General features: G+C 43.0%; 1 protein-coding gene across 1 annotated transcript; it reads right to left on the bottom strand.

The window, feature by feature from the left end:
• Positions 1–126: 126 nt before the first annotated feature.
• Positions 127–9,087, bottom strand: LOC117425903 (complement C1r subcomponent-like). The gene is made up of 13 exons (XM_058994077.1): positions 8,742–9,087; positions 8,354–8,579; positions 7,667–7,844; positions 6,813–6,950; positions 6,328–6,524; positions 4,353–4,606; positions 4,144–4,166; positions 3,906–4,048; positions 3,719–3,797; positions 3,486–3,632; positions 2,871–2,948; positions 2,651–2,736; positions 127–1,455 (listed from the first exon to the last, which is right to left on the bottom strand). The coding sequence occupies exons 1-13, from the start codon at positions 8,765–8,767 to the stop codon at positions 727–729; spliced, it is 2,304 nt and encodes a 767-aa protein (XP_058850060.1). The 5' UTR covers positions 8,768–9,087; the 3' UTR covers positions 127–726.
• Positions 9,088–19,449: the final 10,362 nt, after the last annotated feature.

The following is a 19,449-nucleotide window of genomic DNA, read 5'->3' as shown; positions in this document are numbered from 1 at the left end:
TCCTTTTCATCTGCTGCTCACTTTCCGTGAGGTTTCAAAGTAAGTGGGTTAAAGCTTGTGGTTACAAACAGAAAATCAAAACATCCGCAGCATTACTGTAAGAGAGGTAATGAAACCATGCAACACTTGAGGGTTTAAAATGAACTTTATTTGGAAACTGTTAGATAATACAATTCTTCCCACAGTCAGTTTTACATTAGCATCGGAATCATCGTGGTTAGTAATTACACTACCCTTCCAGAGCTCAACAAAACAAGTAGGCACACACGCTGCCTCACTCCTTGAGGCTTTCTGTCACTCATGTGAACTAGACAGACAGACAGCCATCGTCCTGTTACTACCTGCAGCAGCTGGGGGTATGATAGCAGTGCCATGCTGTAGAAGCTCTGATTCAGCTCAGGGGAGCAAAACAACAACAGAGAGAGAGAGAGAGAGACAGAGTACAATTATAAAACAATAGCAACAGATTACATTATTTCTATATTTTAATTGTTTTTATTGAAATCATTTTACAAAATGTCCTTTTAGAATTGAGAGTATATATATACTGTTGCTCTAGCAGGGTTTTTGTGTGTTAAATTGTGTGGTCCTGCTAGCATTGGCCTCTAGTGAGGAGAGGGAAGGGAGGAGAAGGGAAGAGAGAGAGGAGAGGGAGGGAAGAGAGAGAGGAGGGAGAAGAGAGAGGGAAGAGGGGAGGTGGAGAGAGAGGGGAGAGAGAGGAAGGTCTCAGTTCCCCTGGATAGTCTGCTGTATCCAGCTCAGGTATCGCTCCACTCTGGTATAAACCCCATAGTTCCCCTTCTTCCCACAATCTAATCCCCAGGAAACAATCCCTGCTGCATAGAACTCCTCTGCACCCCCCTCAACCTCCCTGAGCAGGGTGAAGGCACCCCCACTGTCCCCCGAGCAGGTGTCCTCGCCCCCCTCCACTCTCCCTGCGCAGAACATGTTGTCAGTGAGCTGTGGAATGCCCGCCATCTTGTGGCTATTCTTTTGCGACTGGATGGAGTTATTGCACTGGCGCAGGTCCACCACAGGCAGCGCCACGTACTTGAGGTGGTTGGAGAGTTTATAACCCTCTGTGATGCCCCAGCCAGAGACGTAGCCCATCACGTCGGGCTGGTACAGGGAGCCAGCGGCAGGGAGGCAGAGAGGCATGACAGTCTCGTTCACTGTGACGCGGTGCCGCAGCTTGATCAGCGCAATGTCATTGTTGAACTGCAGAGCCCCTGTTTGGAAGCCGGGATGCACGAAGATGCCCTCGATCTCCAGGCGAGGCATGTAGGTCAGGCTCTCCACATTGGTGTCCCCCAGGTGGATCTCGATGGACTGGGCAAGGTCTTGCAGGCTGTCTCCCTGATTTTTATGTTTTGGGTAGATGTTGTGCGCAGCCGTCATTATCCACTGGTCAGTGATCAGGAAAGCCCCAGCTCTCCCAGCACTGACCAGCAGCACCTAGAACATGAGAACATGTAGAGCATGTAAACACCCAGAACACAAGAACCCCTAGAACACAATAATGAACAGCTAGAACACAATAATGAACCCATAGAACATAATAATAAACACTATAACACTATAATAAATACCTAGAACACAGTAATGAACCCCTAGAACACAATAATGAACAGCTAGAACACAATAATGAACCCATAGAACACAATAATGAACACTATAACACTATAATAAATACCTAGAACACAATAATGAACCCCTAGAACACAATAATGAACACCTAAAACACAATAATGAAACCATAGAACACAACAACGAACACCTAGAACACAATAACGAACACCTAGAACACAATAATGCGCAGCTAGAACACAATAATGAACCCATAGAACACAATAATAAACACCCAGAACACAATAATGAACACCTGGAACACAATAATGAACCCATAGAACATAATAATAAACACTATAACACTATAATAAATACCTAGAACACAGTAATGAACCCCTAGAACACAATAATGAACACCTAAAACACAATAATGAAACCATAGAACACAACAACGAACACCTAGAACACAATAACAAACACCTAGAACACAATAATGGGCAGCTAGAACACAATAATGAACCCATAGAACACAATAATAAACACCCAGAACACAATAATGAACACCTCGAACACAATAATAAACACATATAACACAATAATAAACACCTAGAACACAACATCGAACACCAAGAACACACCAATGAATACCTAGAACACAATAATGAACATCTAGAACATAATAATGAACAGCTAGAACACAATAATGAACCCACAGAACACAATAATAAACACCTAGAACACAATAACGGACACCAAGAACACAACAAAGAACACCTAGAACACAACAATGAACACTATAACACAACAATAAATACCTAGAACACAATAATGAACCCCTAGAACACAACAATGAACCCCTAGAACACAATAACGGAGACCTAGAACATAATGATGAACACCTTGAGCACCTAGAACCTAGAAATCTACCAAAGCATAAACCTAAAACACAGGAACACATAGAACATGGTTAAAACCTAGATAACCCAGAACCTAAGCTTGAACATAACAGCACCTAGTACAGTAGCAGGTTTGGTTTTGGCCAGAGTGAACAGCTGTGCTGGCTGGGTGTATCGTGTCCTACCTGCCAAGGGAAGCTGCCTCGCGGTGCTGTGCTGCCTCCCAGAATGCGCTGGAGCTTGGTTATGGGGTTATGGGGCTTCCCACACACTGGAACACACACACACGCACACACACACACACACACATACACACAATATTATAACACCAATAACAATAATGATAGTAATAATAACAACACAAATAAATATAATAGTTACAGTAATGATATTAATAATAATTACCTGGCAAGCATGTTGGAATGACTTTGTTCTGATTTGCATCCTCCCACTTCCTGCGAGCCGAACAGACAAACTCATTTCCTAATGAAACATGAATGAAATAAAAAAATGACTTACAGACATATACAACAAGACAGACAAACAGACCTCCTATCCTCCTGTTGAAATGGTTTCAGACAACACTGGAGTCTTGCATAAGGAAGAAAACAACAGAGCATGAACTACAATGGAAATACTAGGCATCTACCTCTTCATAGTTCAGAATTTTCATTTCGTTAACCAGGTTTTGATGGTTTCAATATATAAAGATACAAACATGACGATAAAATATGCAGATAAAAATATATTCACATGTTCCAAACCATGTTAGACATAACCTGAGCTTCCCTGGACCCCTTTGATGCAATACTCAAAGGCTTTATTAAAAGTGGAGGAAAAAGCAGCTTGGAGGTTTTTAATCTACAGAATCATTAAGATTTCATAGAGTACAAATCATAAAATAACCTCTGTTTGTGTCTGAATACAGTGATGACCCATGTTGTTTCCTCTCCCCTCTCCCTCTCCCCTCTTCTCTCTCCTCTCTTTGTGATCATCTCTCAGGCACACAGACAGACTCACCCTCCCCAGTCGAGGCTGGTACTATCTTGTAGTATGGCTCATTGCAGTGGTATTTGATAACAGACTGGTAGACATTTTCAGACTCTCTGCCGACTGAGTACTCGATCCTCCCATTCAGCAAAGACAGCGGCACACCACAGTCCACGACTGAGAGAGACACACAAACATGTTGCGGGTCACACACACTGCTCAAGAAACTTGGAATAACTGAAATGAGCGTCTCGCTGACTTACTGTGGCATTGAGGCAGAGGAAGGTGCCATGTCCCATCATTCTGACACACCGAGAGGAAATCTTTGATCTCATGACCATGCTGTGAACCAAACGAGAGAGTGGAGAGGGGAGAGAGGAGGATAACAGATTTACAGTCTTACATTACGTTACACAAATGTCCTTACGATACAATGTTTGAGATACTCACAGACATCATCTTGTACCCCACGTTACATCGCACTTTGATGTAGTCTCGATAATGATATTCCTCAAAAACTGGAGTAATTTTCCCATTCGGAAATTGAACCGGCATTGGACACTTCACACCTGCAATTAGAGAAATGATTATTTCTGAAAGTCAGAATCTGTAACATAATTGTATACTTTACTGTTCAGTAGCTGCTATAGTTCCACCAGGATGTACAGTGTGGTCATGTCAGAAGTGCCTTGTGTACAGCACAGGGAGGATCTGCCCAGCACACAGCAGGCAATGCCAGTGCACTACATTAGAACTTGCTGGGTAGCTGCTATAGTTCTGTACAGAGCTTTATAGTGTTATATAGCATAGCCACGTGAGTATGGTCTGTCCAGCACACAGAAGCTTATATAGACATGTTGGATAGTTGGCTTTGTGACATTTGTTTCTCTAAACTACTCCATGTTGAAATATAATGGGAAACTATTCAGATTGGGAGTCCCAATGGAAGTGCATGGCAAAGAGATTTCGCTTTGAATGACTAAATGAATGAGTTTCTGACTCACGCTTGAGCTGTATTCGATCCTCCATCCTTTGCTGTATCCGGATTCATCCGTACGGAAAATGATATCCACTGAGTGGCTCTCGGTTTCAATAGTCCCAGGACTTTTGTTTCCACAGTACGTCTGAGGATCTTTTCCAGGAATAACAATCTGGGAATTTTTGATGGAATTGTGTTTGCAGTTAGTTTGAATTATAATCACAGATATTGTATATAGCATCAAAAGAGTTTGTTAAATAAATGTAATTAAGCTCTGTTTTAATAACCTACTTTGCATTAATAACGTGACAATTAGTAAAGTGTATTTCTGAGATTAGTGAAATTCATTAGTGTCTCTCTGTGAATAGTGAAGTTCAGTAAAGTGTCTCTTCTAGAAATTAGTGAAGTTCAGTAAAGTGTTTTGAGATTAGTGAAGTTCAGTAATGTGTCTCTGAGATTAGTGAAGTTCAGTAATGTGTCTCTGAGATTAGAGAAGTTCAGTAAAGTGTCTCTCTGAGATTAGTGAAGTTCAGTAATGTGTCTCTGAGATTAGTGAAGTTCAGTAATGTGACTGAGATTAGTGAAGTTCAGTAAAGTGTCTCTCTGAGATTAGTGAAGTTCAGTAATGTGACTGAGATTAGTGAAGTTCAGTAAAGTGTCTCTCTCAGATTAGTGAAGTTCAGTAAAGTGTCTCTCTGAGATTAGTGAAGTTCAGTAAAGTGTCTCTCTGAGATTAGTGAAGTTCAGTAAAGTGTCTCTGAGATTAGTGAAGTTCAGTAATGTGTCCTTGGAATTAGTGAAGTTCAGTAAAGTGTCTCTCTGAGATTAGTGAAGTTCAGTAATGTGTCTCTCTGAGATTAGTGAAGTTCAGTAAAGTGTCTCTCTGAGATTAGTGAAGTTCAGTAAAGTGTCTCTGAGATTAGTGAAGTTCAGTAATGTGTCTCTGAGATTAGTGAAGTTCAGTAAAGTGTCTCTCTGAGATTAGTAAAGTTCAGTAAAGTGTCTCTCTGAGATTAGTGAAGTTCAGTAAAGTGTCTCTGAGATTAGTGAAGTTCAGTAAAGTGTCTCTCTGAGATTAGTGAAGTTCAGTAAAGTGTCTCTCTGAGATTAGTGAAGTTCAGTAAAGTGTCTCTGAGATTAGTGAAGTCAGTAATGTGTCTCTCTGAGATTAGTGAAGTTCAGTAAAGCGTCTCTCTGAGATTAGTGAAGTTCAGTAATGTGTCTCTCTGAGATTAGTGAAGTTCAGTAAAGTGTCTCTCTGAGATTAGTGAAGTTCAGTAAAGTGTCTCTCTGAGATTAGTGAAGTTCAGTAAAGTGTCTCTGAGATTAGTGAAGTTCAGTAATGTGTCTCTCTGAGATTAGTGAAGTTCAGTAAAGTGTCTCTCTGAGATTAGTGAAGTTCAGTAAAGTGTCTCTGAGATTAGTGAAGTTCAGTAAAGTGTCTCTCTGAGATTAGTGAAGTTCAGTAAAGTGTCTCTCTGAGATTAGTGAAGTTCAGTAAAGTGTCTCTGAGATTAGTGAAGTTCAGTAATGTGTCTCTGGAATTAGTGAAGTTCAGTAAAGTGTCTCTCTGAGATTAGTGAAGTTCAGTAAAGTGTCTCTCTGAGATTAGTGAAGTACAGTAAAGTGTCTCTCTGAGATTAGTGAAGTTCAGTAAAGTGTCTCTGAGATTAGTGAAGTTCAGTAATGTGTCTCTCTGAGATTAGTGAAATTCAGTAATGTGTCTCTCTGAGATTAGTGAAGTTCAGTAATGTGTCTCTCTGAGATTAGTGAAGTTCAGTAATGTGTCTCTCTGAGATTAGTGAAGTTCAGTAAAGTGTCTCTCTGAGATTAGTGAAGTTCAGTAAAGTGTTTTAGATTAGTGCAGCCCAGTGTTGCCCCCTGGTGTCTCACCTGCAGGGTGTCGTAGGGACACTCTTTCTCCTTGTAGTGATCGACCTGAAAGAGTCCCGTGAAGTGCAGCGTGACCAAGAATCCCCGCTCCAGGCGCAGCTGATAACGGCAGGATAGGGTGGGAGGGTAGGCATTGGGGTACAGGGGAGAGGAAATGACCCCCTGCTCCTCCCGAAACACCTCCCCATCACACTGCACTGAGAGAGGGGTGGAGAGAGGGAGGGGCTGTTTGAAATTGATATTATTGTGTATTTGTGTCTTGTATTTCTTAAATTCTGGCTGTATTATACAAGTGATAGTAATGATAACACAAATATGCCAATAAAAACTATAGCTGGGATTTTCTCTGCATCTTTTTCTTGATCACTGTATTTGTACCTTTTTCTTACCTTTCATTTCATCTCATGGACAAATAAAGAGGGGAGGAGCCAAGGAGGGAGGGAACAGGGGAGAGGTTTAGAGGAGAGGGGAGAGCAGGGGTGTACCTTCACAGCTGCTGTTGTCAGATTGTAGCTGGTAACCACGGTGACAGGAGCAGAAGTACCCGCCCACTACATTGTGACACAGGTGTTGACATTGCGGGCTTTCGTCCTTATTGGTCGGTAGAGAGCACTCATCGATATCTGAGAGAACACACATAGTTTGTATTTTCTCATGTTTAAAATGTAGTAAAACAGAGAGAAGACAACACACACACACACACACACACACACACACAGACAAACACACACACAGACACACACACACAGACAAACACACACAGACACACACACACACAGACACACACACACAGACACACACACACACACACAGACACACACACACACAGACAAACACACACACAGACACACACACACACAGACAAACACACACACAGACACACACACACACAGACAAACACACACACAGACACACACACACACACACAGACACACACACACACAGACAAACACACACACAGACACACACACAAACACAGACAAACACACACACAGACACACACACACACAGACAAACACACACACAGACACACACACACACAGACAAACACACACACAGACACACACACACAGACACACACAGACACACAGACAAACACACACACAGACACACAGTCACACACACACACACACACACAGACAAAGACACACACACACACACAGACACACAGACACACATACAGACACACAGACACACACACACACAGACACACACACACACACAGACAAACACACACACAGACACACACAGTCACACACACACACACACACACACACAGACACAGACAGACAAAGACACACACACACAGACACACACACACACACACACACAGTCTCACCAATGGCTTGATAATGTGCGAGGAACCCCAGGTGTCTCTCCTGATTGGAGAAATCTGATTGGAAGATCACTTTCAGGCTGTTCCCGGGTGACATGATTGGTTCACTATCAGGGTATCGACCAATCAGAGAGCCTTTCTGCCCACAGAATTTGCCCAGAAGCCTCCTATGATATATGACCTAGAAAACAGAAATAAACAATAAACACATTGTGATGAAATGTGAAGGTAGTGGGGGTATGAGGACCTGGGCTCTGTCTGTCGATCTGTCGGTTAAATCTACATTTTCCATGTATTCAACTGTGATCATTTCATTTCTTATCTGTTCAATATTCTACCGTGTGTGTTCCTATTATTCAAGACTCTTCTTTCTGCCCCCTCTGCAACTGTGCCTCAGTAAATGGAAAAGTAAACTGCAAATCGCAAAGAGAATCTCTCTTTCAGGTGCAGCTCCCCTAGTGGTTGAAAATGGACATTAGTTCTCAAACCTGGTGAATAAGCAGAATCGGAGCTGAGACAGCAAAGGAGAATGATACAAACACAACATTATCTTAAACAGGCAGGAAATGTAGTTTTCTTTACCACTGTAAGTCTCCCTGGATAAGGGCGTCTGCTAAGAAATAAATACATAAATAATATGAAGAGTTAGTTTTACTCCAGTAGTCTTTTGGAAGAGTGTGTGTCTCTCACCTCCACGTGGTCGTAGTGACAGTCCACAGAGGGCTCCACGTCAAAGTACTTGAATCTGAGTTTGAGGAGGAACCCCTTGGGAACAGCAAGCTCCCACTCAGTACGATTAGATGCAGGGTACGCCTTGGGATAATTTGGGGATCGTATGTCCCCGAACAGTGGGATGGTAGCGGGGGTCCCCAGAACCAAAGCGACAGTCTGACACACCCAGAGAAACAGCAGGACCCTGAATGAAACACACAGGAAAAAAACAACAGCATTATTACTACAGGCTTGGGAATAGATCCTTTACTATTCTTAGAGAGAGGGGATGGGAACTACAATGCAGGATATATTCATGATCACAACAAGAAAACAGCACAAGAAAGGACAGAGAGATTCCACTCACCCCACCAGTCTCACAGCTCGATCCATGGTCTGGGTTCTGATTTTATTTTTAAAACTGTATTTGTTTTTTTTATTTCTTTGTAAACAATGCTGTAGCTTGTCCTCTTCGTGTTTGTGTGCGTGCTTGCGAGCAGGTTGATTTCCTTACTACAGGTTCTCTTCGGTGTTTGCGTGCGTGCTTGCGAGCAGGTTGATTTCCTTACTACAGGTTCTCTTTGTGTTTGTGTGTTTGGGCTTGTGTGCAGTTTGATTTCGTAAACGAAAGACAGAAAGTTCAGGTTTGTTTGAAGACTGAAGTCCGTACGGCTCCGACCCAGAATAAACAGAGAGAAAAGATAGAGAGAGGGAGAGGAGGAGAGGAAGAGAGAGAGGGGGAAGAGCAGAAAGAATATATTACTTGTATATATTACCTCATTCGTAATTCTCCCTCCCCTCTCCTCTCATTTTGTCCACCTCAGTTATTGAAGTGTCAAATGAATGAGGGGTGACTGTCTGTTTGTCTGACTGCAGCTTTAATGAAACTAAACTCTGGAAGAATTTACTGAACTACAGACACCAAGAAGGACTTGTAGTGTAGAGTCATTAAACTGATCAGAATTCACTTAACAACATAAGAACATAAGAAAGTTTACAAACGAGAGGAGGCCATTCGACCCATCTTGCTCGTTTGGTTGTTAGTAGCTTATTGATCCCAGAATCTCATCAAGCAGCTTCTTGAAGGATCCCAGGGTGCCAGGTTGAGCTTTTATCAAAATTAGCCTTTCTCCCAGTCAATCTGACAAAGCAAATAAATAACATCATCTGGCTTCTGTTTATTTATCGATGTGGGTGCATTCAACTGGAGTTCAGCGAGGATACCCAGTAAATCACATGGTTTCTTATAAAAAGTAGTCGCGATCGCAGTTAAACATTAATCACAAAAAATTAAAAAAGGAGGGTTATAGATGTCAGAGACAGACAATGAGCTAACTAATTCAGTAACCTCAAACTGAACGCAGTAGGGATTCAAGGAAATGCATGCACATGGATTAGGGAGTGGTTAACATGTAGAAAACAGAAAGTACTGATTAGAGGAGAAACCTCAAAATGGAGCGAGGTAACCAGTGGAGTACCACAGGGATCAGTTTTAGGTCCTCTGCTATTCCTAATCTACATTAATGATTTAGATTCTGGTATAGTAAGCAAACTTGTTAAATTTGTAGACGACACAAAGATAGGAGGAGTGGCAAACACTGTTGCAGCAGCAAAGGTCATTCAAAATGATCTAGACAGCATTCAGAACTGGGCAGACACATGGCAAATGACATTTAATAGAGAAAAGTGTAAAGTATTGCATGCGGGCAATAAAAATGTGCATTATAAATACCATATAAATATCATATTGAAATTGAAGAAGGAATCTATGAAAAATACCTAGGAGTTTATGTTGACTCAGAAATGTCTTCATCGAGACAATGTGGGGAAGCTATAAAAAAAGGCCAACAAGATGCTTGGACATATTGGGAGAAGTGCTGAATTTAAATCAAGGGAAGTAATGTTAAAGCTTTACAATGCATTAGTAAGACCTCACCTAGAATATTGTGTTCAATTCTGGTCACCTCGTTACAAAAAGGATATTGCTGCTCTAGAAAGAGTACAAAGAAGAGTGACCAGAATTATCCAGAGTTTAAAAGGCATGTCAAATGCAGACAGGCTAAAAGAATTGAATCTATTCAGTCTTGAACAAAGAAGACTACACGGTGATCTGATTCAAGCATTCAAAATCCTAAAAGGTATAGACAATGTTGACCCAGGGGACTTTTCACAAATGGAAATTAGATAAAAGGGCATTCAGAACAGAAAATAGTAGGCACTTTTTTACAAAGAGAATTGTGAGGGTGTGGAACCAACTCCCCAGTAATGTTGTTGAAGTTGACACCCTGGGATCCTTCAAGAAGCTGCTTGATGAGATTCTGGGATCAATAAACTACTAACAACCAAATGGGGCGAATGGCCTCCTCTCGTTTGTAAACTTTCTTATGTTCTTATGTGCTGTGCTGTGCTGTGCAGAGGTGGTGGTGCTCTGGGTGTATGTGCTGTGCTGTGCAGAGGTAGTGGTGCTCCAGGTGTATGTGCTGTGCTGTGCAGAGGCAGTGGTGCTCTGGGTGTATGTGCTGTGCTGTGCTGTGCTGTGCTGTGCAGAGGTAGTGGTGCTCTGGGTGTATGTGCTGTGCTGTGCTGTGCAGAGGTGGTGGTGCTCTGGGTGTATGTGCTGTGCTGTGCAGAGGTAGTGGTGCTCCAGGTGTATGTGCTGTGCTGTGCAGAGGTAGTGCTGCTCTGGGTGTATGTGCTGTGCTGTGCTGTGCTGTGCTGTGCAGAGGTAGTGGTGCTCTGGGTGTATGTGCTGTGCTGTGCTGTGCAGAGGTAGTGGTGCTCTGGGTGTATGTGCTGTGCAGAGGTAGTGGTGCTCTGGGTGTATGTGCTGTGCTGTGCTGTGCTGTGCAGAGGTAGTGGTGCTCTGGGTGTATGTGCTGTGCTGTGCTGTGCAGAGGTAGTGGTGCTCTGGGTGTATGTGCTGTGCAGAGGTAGTGGTGCTCTGGGTGTATGTGCGGTGCTGTGCTGTGCAGAGGTAGTGGTGCTCTGGGTGTATGTGCTGTGCTGTGCTGTGCTGTGCAGAGGTAGTGGTGCTCTGGGTGTATGTGCTGTGCTGTGCAGAGGTGGTGGTGCTCTGGGTGTATGTGCTGTGCTGTGCAGAGGTAGTGGTGCTCTTGGTGTATGTGCTGTGCTGTGCAGAGGTAGTGGTGCTCTGGGTGTATGTGCTGTGCTGTGCTGTGCTGTGCAGAGGTAGTGGTGCTCTGGGTGTATGTGCTGTGCTGTGCTGTGCAGAGGTAGTGGTGCTCTGGGTGTATGTGCTGTGCTGTGCTGTGCAGAGGTAGTGGTGCTCTGGGTGTATGTGCTGTGCTGTGCTGTGCAGAGGTAGTGGTGCTCTGGGTGTATGTGCTGTGCTGTGCTGTGCAGAGGTGGTGGTGCTCTGGGTGTATGTGCTGTGCTGTGCAGAGGTAGTGGTGCTCCAGGTGTATGTGCTGTGCTGTGCAGAGGTAGTGCTGCTCTGGGTGTATGTGCTGTGCTGTGCTGTGCTGTGTTGTGCAGAGGTAGTGGTGCTCTGGGTGTATGTGCTGTGCTGTGCTGTGCAGAGGTAGTGGTGCTCTGGGTGTATGTGCTGTGCAGAGGTAGTGGTGCTCTGGGTGTATGTGCTGTGCTGTGCTGTGCAGAGGTAGTGGTGCTCTGGGTGTATGTGCTGTGCTGTGCTGTGCAGAGGTAGTGGTGCTCTGGGTGTATGTGCTGTGCTGTGCTGTGCTGTGCAGAGGTGGTGGTGCTCTGGGTGTATGTGCTGTGCTGTGCAGAGGTGGTGGTGCTCTGGGTGTATGTGCTGTGCTGTGCAGAGGTGGTGGTGCTCTGGGTGTATGTGCTGTGCTGTGCAGAGGTAGTGGTGCTCTTGGTGTATGTGCTGTGCTGTGCAGAGGTAGTGGTGCTCTGGGTGTATGTGCTGTGCTGTGCAGAGGTAGTGGTGCTCTGGGTTTATGTGCTGTGCTGTGCAGAGGTAGTGGTGCTCTGGGTGTCTGTGCTGTGCTGTGCAGAGGTAGTGGTGCTCTGGGTGTATGTGCTGTGCTGTGCAGAGGTAGTGGTGCTCAGTGGCTCTGTGCAAAACAAAACAAACAACAATCGTGCTCCGGCGCATTAGTTTTAGAGTAAGGGACTGTAGTCACGTAGGTGTGTCCCCTTTGTACTGTCAAACTCCTCCCTGTGATCAGGCTCCCTGGTCTATCCAATCACTGCCTGCCCTGCAGCTGATCACAATGGATTGGTTTAGCAGTCTTGCAGCTCCGCCTTTTCTCCAAGATGGCCAACTTCCAGTTCCGTCCTACCATCGAATCAGGCCATCTCTGTGAAAGTGTACCACCAACCTTACCTGGCGCCCTTCCTGGTCGGGAGGAAGAATTAAGAATATAAGAACATAAGAACGTTTACAAACGAGAGGAGGCCATTCAGGCCATCTTGCTCATTTGGTTGTTAGTAGCTTATTGATCCCAGAATCTCATCAAGCAGCTTCTTGAAGGATCCCAGGGTGTCAGGTTCAACAACATTACTGGGCAGTTGGTTCCAGACCTTTACAATTCTCTGTGTAAAAAAGTGCCTCCTATTTTCTGTTCTGAATGCCCCTTTATCTAATCTCAGATTACTGTAGATACTTCTGATGCTGAATCATGAGGAACGCTACAGATTACTGTAGATACTCCTGATGCTGAATCACAAGGAACCATGAGGAACTCTACAGATTACTGTAGATACTCCTGATGCTGAATCACAAGGAACAATGAGGAACTCTACAGATTACTGTAGATACTCCTGATGCTGAATCACAAGGAACCATGAGGAACCCTACAGATTACTGTAGATACTCCTGATGCTGAATCACAAGGAACAATGAGGAACCCTACAGATTACTGTAGATACTCCTGATGCTGAATCACAAGGAACCATGAGGAATGCTACAGATTACTGTAGATACTCCTGATGCTGAATCACAAGGAACGCTACAGATTACTGTAGATACTCCTGATGCTGAATCACAAGGAACCATGAGGAACCCTACAGATTACTGTACATACTCCTGATGCTGAATCACAAGGAACAATGAGGAACACTACAGATTACTGTAGATACTCCTGATGCTGAATCACAAGGAACGCTACAGATTACTGTAGATACTCCTGATGCTGAATCACAAGGAACAATGAGGAACGCTACAGATTACTGTAGATACTCCTGATGCTGAATCACAAGGAACACTACAGATTACTGTAGATACTCCTGATGCTGAATCACAAGGAACCATGAGGAACTCTACAGATTACTGTAGATACTCCTGATGCTGAATCACAAGGAACCATGAGGAACTCTACAGATTACTGTAGATACTCCTGATGCTGAATCACAAGGAACGCTACAGATTACTGTAGATACTCCTGATGCTGAATCACAAGGAACCATGAGGAACCCTACAGATTACTGTAGATACTCCTGATGCTGAATCACAAGGAACCATGAGGAATGCTACAGATTACTGTAGATACTCCTGATGCTGAATCACAAGGAACCATGAGGAACGCTACAGATTACTGTAGATACTCCTGATGCTGAATCACAAGGAACCATGAGGAACCCTACAGATTACTGTAGATACTCCTGATGCTGAATCACAAGGAACCATGAGGAACGCTACAGATTACTGTAGATACTCCTGATGCTGAATCACAAGGAACCATGAGGAACCCTACAGATTACTGTAGATACTCCTGATGCTGAATCACAACGAACCATGAGGAACCCTACAGATTACTGTAGATACTCCTGATGCTGAATCACAAGGAACAATGAGGAACACTACAGATTACTGTAGATACTCCTGATGCTGAATCACAAGGAACCATGAGGAATGCTACAGATTACTGTAGATACTCCTGATGCTGAATCACAAGGAACCATGAGGAACGCTACAGATTACTGTAGATACTCCTGATGCTGAATCACAAGGAACCATGAGGAACCCTACAGATTACTGTAGATACTCCTGATGCTGAATCACAAGGAACAATGAGGAACACTACAGATTACTGTAGATACTCCTGATGCTGAATCACAAGGAACCATGAGGAACGCTACAGATTACTGTAGATACTCCTGATGCTGAATCACAAGGAACCATGAGGAACCCTACAGATTACTGTAGATACTCCTGATGCTGAATCACAAGGAACAATGAGGAACTCTACAGATTACTGTAGATACTCCTGATGCTGAATCACAAGGAACCATGAGGAATGCTACAGATTACTGTAGATACTCCTGATGCTGAATCACAAGGAACAATGAGGAACTCTACAGATTACTGTAGATACTCCTGATGCTGAATCACAAGGAACCATGAGGAACGCTACAGATTACTGTAGATACTCCTGATGCTGAATCACAAGGAACCATGAGGAACTCTACAGATTACTGTAGATACTCCTGATGCTGAATCACAAGGAACCATGAGGAACACTACAGATTACTGTAGATACTCCTGATGCTGAATCACAAGGAATGCTACAGATTACTGTAGATACTCCTGATGCTGAATCACAAGGAACAATGAGGAACCCTACAGATTACTGTAGATACTCCCGATGCTGAATCACAAGGAACCATGAGGAATGCTACAGATTACTGTAGATACTCCTGATGCTGAATCACAAGGAACGCTACAGATTACTGTAGATACTCCTGATGCTGAATCACAAGGAACCATGAGGAACCCTACAGATTACTGTAGATACTCCTGATGCTGAATCACAAGGAACAATGAGGAACACTACAGATTACTGTAGATACTCCTGATGCTGAATCACAAGGAACGCTACAGATTACTGTAGATACTCCTGATGCTGAATCACAAGGAACAATGAGGAACGCTACAGATTACTGTAGATACTCCTGATGCTGAATCACAAGGAACACTACAGATTACTGTAGATACTCCTGATGCTGAATCACAAGGAACCATGAGGAACTCTACAGATTACTGTAGATACTCCTGATGCTGAATCACAAGGAACCATGAGGAACTCTACAGATTACTGTAGATACTCCTGATGCTGAATCACAAGGAACGCTACAGATTACTGTAGATACTCCTGATGCTGAATCACAAGGAACCATGAGGAACCCTACAGATTACTGTAGATACTCCTGATGCTGAATCACAAGGAACCCTACAGATTACTGTAGATACTCCTGATGCTGAATCACAAGGAACCATGAGGAATGCTACAGATTACTGTAGATACTCCTGATGCTGAATCACAAGGAACCATGAGGAACGCTACAGATTACTGTAGATACTCCTGATGCTGAATCACAAGGAACCATGAGGAACCCTACAGATTACTGTAGATACTCCTGATGCTGAATCACAAGGAACCATGAGGAACGCTACAGATTACTGTAGATACTCCTGATGCTGAATCACAAGGAACCATGAGGAACCCTACAGATTACTGTAGATACTCCTGATGCTGAATCACAAGGAACCATGAGGAACACTACAGATTACTGTAGATACTCCTGATGCTGAATCACAAGGAACCATGAGGAACTCTACAGATTACTGTAGATACTCCTGATGCTGAATCACAAGGAACCATGAGGAACTCTACAGATTACTGTAGATACTCCTGATGCTGAATCACAAGGAACCATGAGGAACGCTCCAGATTACTGTAGATACTCCTGATGCTGAATCACAAGGAACCATGAGGAACCCTACAGATTACTGTAGATACTCCTGATGCTGAATCACAAGGAACAATGAGGAACTCTACAGATTACTGTAGATACTCCTGATGCTGAATCACAAGGAACCATGAGGAATGCTACAGATTACTGTAGATACTCCTGATGCTGAATCACAAGGAACAATGAGGAACTCTACAGATTACTGTAGATACTCCTGATGCTGAATCACAAGGAACCATGAGGAACGCTACAGATTACTGTAGATACTCCTGATGCTGAATCACAAGGAACCATGAGGAACTCTACAGATTACTGTAGATACTCCTGATGCTGAATCACAAGGAACCATGAGGAACACTACAGATTACTGTAGATACTCCTGATGCTGAATCACAAGGAATGCTACAGATTACTGTAGATACTCCTGATGCTGAATCACAAGGAACCATGAGGAACTCTACAGATTACTGTAGATACTCCTGATGCTGAATCACAAGGAACGCTACAGATTACTGTAGATACTCCTGATGCTGAATCACAAGGAACACTACAGATTACTGTAGATACTCCTGATGCTGAATCACAAGGAACCATGAGGAACGCTACAGATTACTGTAGATACTCCTGATGCTGAATCACAAGGAACAATGAGGAACCCTACAGATTACTGTAGATACTACTGATGCTGAATCACAAGGAACCATGAGGAACTCTACAGGTTACTGTAGATACTCCTGATGCTGAATCACAAGGAACCATGAGGAACTCTACAGGTTACTGTAGATACTCCTGATGCTGAATCACAAGGAACCATGAGGAATGCTACAGATTACTGTAGATACTCCTGATGCTGAATCACAAGGAACGCTACAGATTACTGTAGATACTCCTGATGCTGAATCACAAGGAACCATGAGGAACCCTACAGATTACTGTACATACTCCTGATGCTGAATCACAAGGAACAATGAGGAACACTACAGATTACTGTAGATACTCCTGATGCTGAATCACAAGGAACGCTACAGATTACTGTAGATACTCCTGATGCTGAATCACAAGGAACAATGAGGAACGCTACAGATTACTGTAGATACTCCTGATGCTGAATCACAAGGAACACTACAGATTACTGTAGATACTCCTGATGCTGAATCACAAGGAACCATGAGGAACTCTACAGATTACTGTAGATACTCCTGATGCTGAATCACAAGGAACCATGAGGAACTCTACAGATTACTGTAGATACTCCTGATGCTGAATCACAAGGAACGCTACAGATTACTGTAGATACTCCTGATGCTGAATCACAAGGAACCATGAGGAACCCTACAGATTACTGTAGATACTCCTGATGCTGAATCACAAGGAACGCTACAGATTACTGTAGATACTCCTGATGCTGAATCACAAGGAACCATGAGGAACTCTACAGATTACTGTAGATACTCCTGATGCTGAATCACAAGGAACACTACAGATTACTGTAGATACTCCTGATGCTGAATCACAAGGAACCATGAGGAACCCTACAGATTACTGTAGATACTCCTGATGCTGAATCACAACGAACCATGAGGAACCCTACAGATTACTGTAGATACTCCTGATGCTGAATCACAAGGAACAATGAGGAACACTACAGATTACTGTAGATACTCCTGATGCTGAATCACAAGGAACCATGAGGAACTCTACAGATTACTGTAGATACTCCTGATGCTGAATCACAAGGAACCATGAGGAACGCTACAGATTACTGTAGATACTCCTGATGCTGAATCACAAGGAACCATGAGGAACCCTACAGATTACTGTAGATACTCCTGATGCTGAATCACAAGGAACACTACAGATTACTGTAGATACTCCTGATGCTGAATCACAAGGAACCATGAGGAATGCTACAGATTACTGTAGATACTCCTGATGCTGAATCACAAGGAACCATGAGGAACTCTACAGATTACTGTAGATACTCCTGATGCTGAATCACAAGGAACCATGAGGAACTCTACAGATTACTGTAGATACTCCTGATTCTGAATCACAAGGAACCATGAGGAACTCTACAGATTACTGTAGATACTCCTGATGCTGAATCACAAGGAACCATGAGGAACCCTACAGATTACTGTAGATACTCCTGATGCTGAATCACAAGGAACCATGAGGAATGCTACAGATTACTGTAGATACTCCTGATGCCGATTCACAAGGAAACAAAATTCCGTCATTAGTATGATTTAAACCAGTTTAGTACACTTCCAGACAACCCTACCCTTCTTTAAATGAGATCCATTGAAGTGGTATGATCAACAGTATCAAATGCTGCACTTAGTCTAATAAAACCAGAATGGAAATGGACCCAGAGTCTGCATTTACCAATAAGTCATTTACAACCCTTACCAGTGCAGTCTCTGTACTGTGAGCAGGTCATAAACCTGATTGGAACTTTTCAAGAACGTTATTGTTATCAAGAAACATATTAAGTTGATTGGCTACTACCTTCTCCAAGATCTTAGTTATAAAAGGTACACTGGAGATCGGTGTAAAATTGCTCAAAACTGTAGGATCTAAATTCAATTTTTTGAGTAATGGCTTCACCACGGCAGTTTTAAAAGCAGTTGGTACTTTTCCAGTTGACAATGATCTGTTAATAATTTCTAAAACAAAGTCACAGAGATCACTAAAAATGCCTTTGAGGATTTTTGTTGGAATTGGATCTAAAAACAATGTTAGAGTTCCTCTGCATCACTGACTTATTCAGACCTTGTATTGTAATGAGGGGAAATGAATCCATGAAAGAAGTCACTGGTCTAATCGACACATTAAGATCAGAACTACCCTGAAAAATGTAATCCCTAATATTAGTAATTTACTTTCAGAAATGCCTCAATTAGCTGTTGTAGCTTCGATATGAGGGGTGCATTCGAGGACGGGTTAACTTATTTATCAGTAGAGGAAGAGGTCCCTTTGTTTGCATTCATACGTTTAGAGAAATGACAGCATTATTGTACTCCAGCCTGCGCTGATTGCAGATATCAGAATGAATATGCAATGTCGTAGTCCTCCACCTGAATTCTAGTTTACGACCTTCCCTTTTCTTTCGGCACATGTCAGCAGTTACCCAAGGTGAGGTTCATTTAGAAGAAACTGTATGAGTTCTAACCAGGGCTACTGTATCAAAAGTATTTGATAAAAGACAATTCTAACTAGCCTGTCATTCCTGTCTTTCACCTCTCTCAGACAGACAACATGCTTGGTGATTCACTGGCCTCTCATTCCAGTCTTTCACCTCTCTGGAGTTGGTTTACATTTATTGAATTCTGTTTTTTAAGGGAATGTAATAACTTCTTGAAAAATAAAAACCACAACAAAACGCAGCA

This window comes from Acipenser ruthenus, chromosome 20 (genome assembly GCF_902713425.1).
Source record: "Acipenser ruthenus chromosome 20, fAciRut3.2 maternal haplotype, whole genome shotgun sequence".
NCBI classification, from domain to species: domain Eukaryota; kingdom Metazoa; phylum Chordata; class Actinopteri; order Acipenseriformes; family Acipenseridae; genus Acipenser; species Acipenser ruthenus.
Note: the sequence above shows the minus strand (reverse complement) of the source record. Positions and strands in the feature narration are given on the sequence as shown.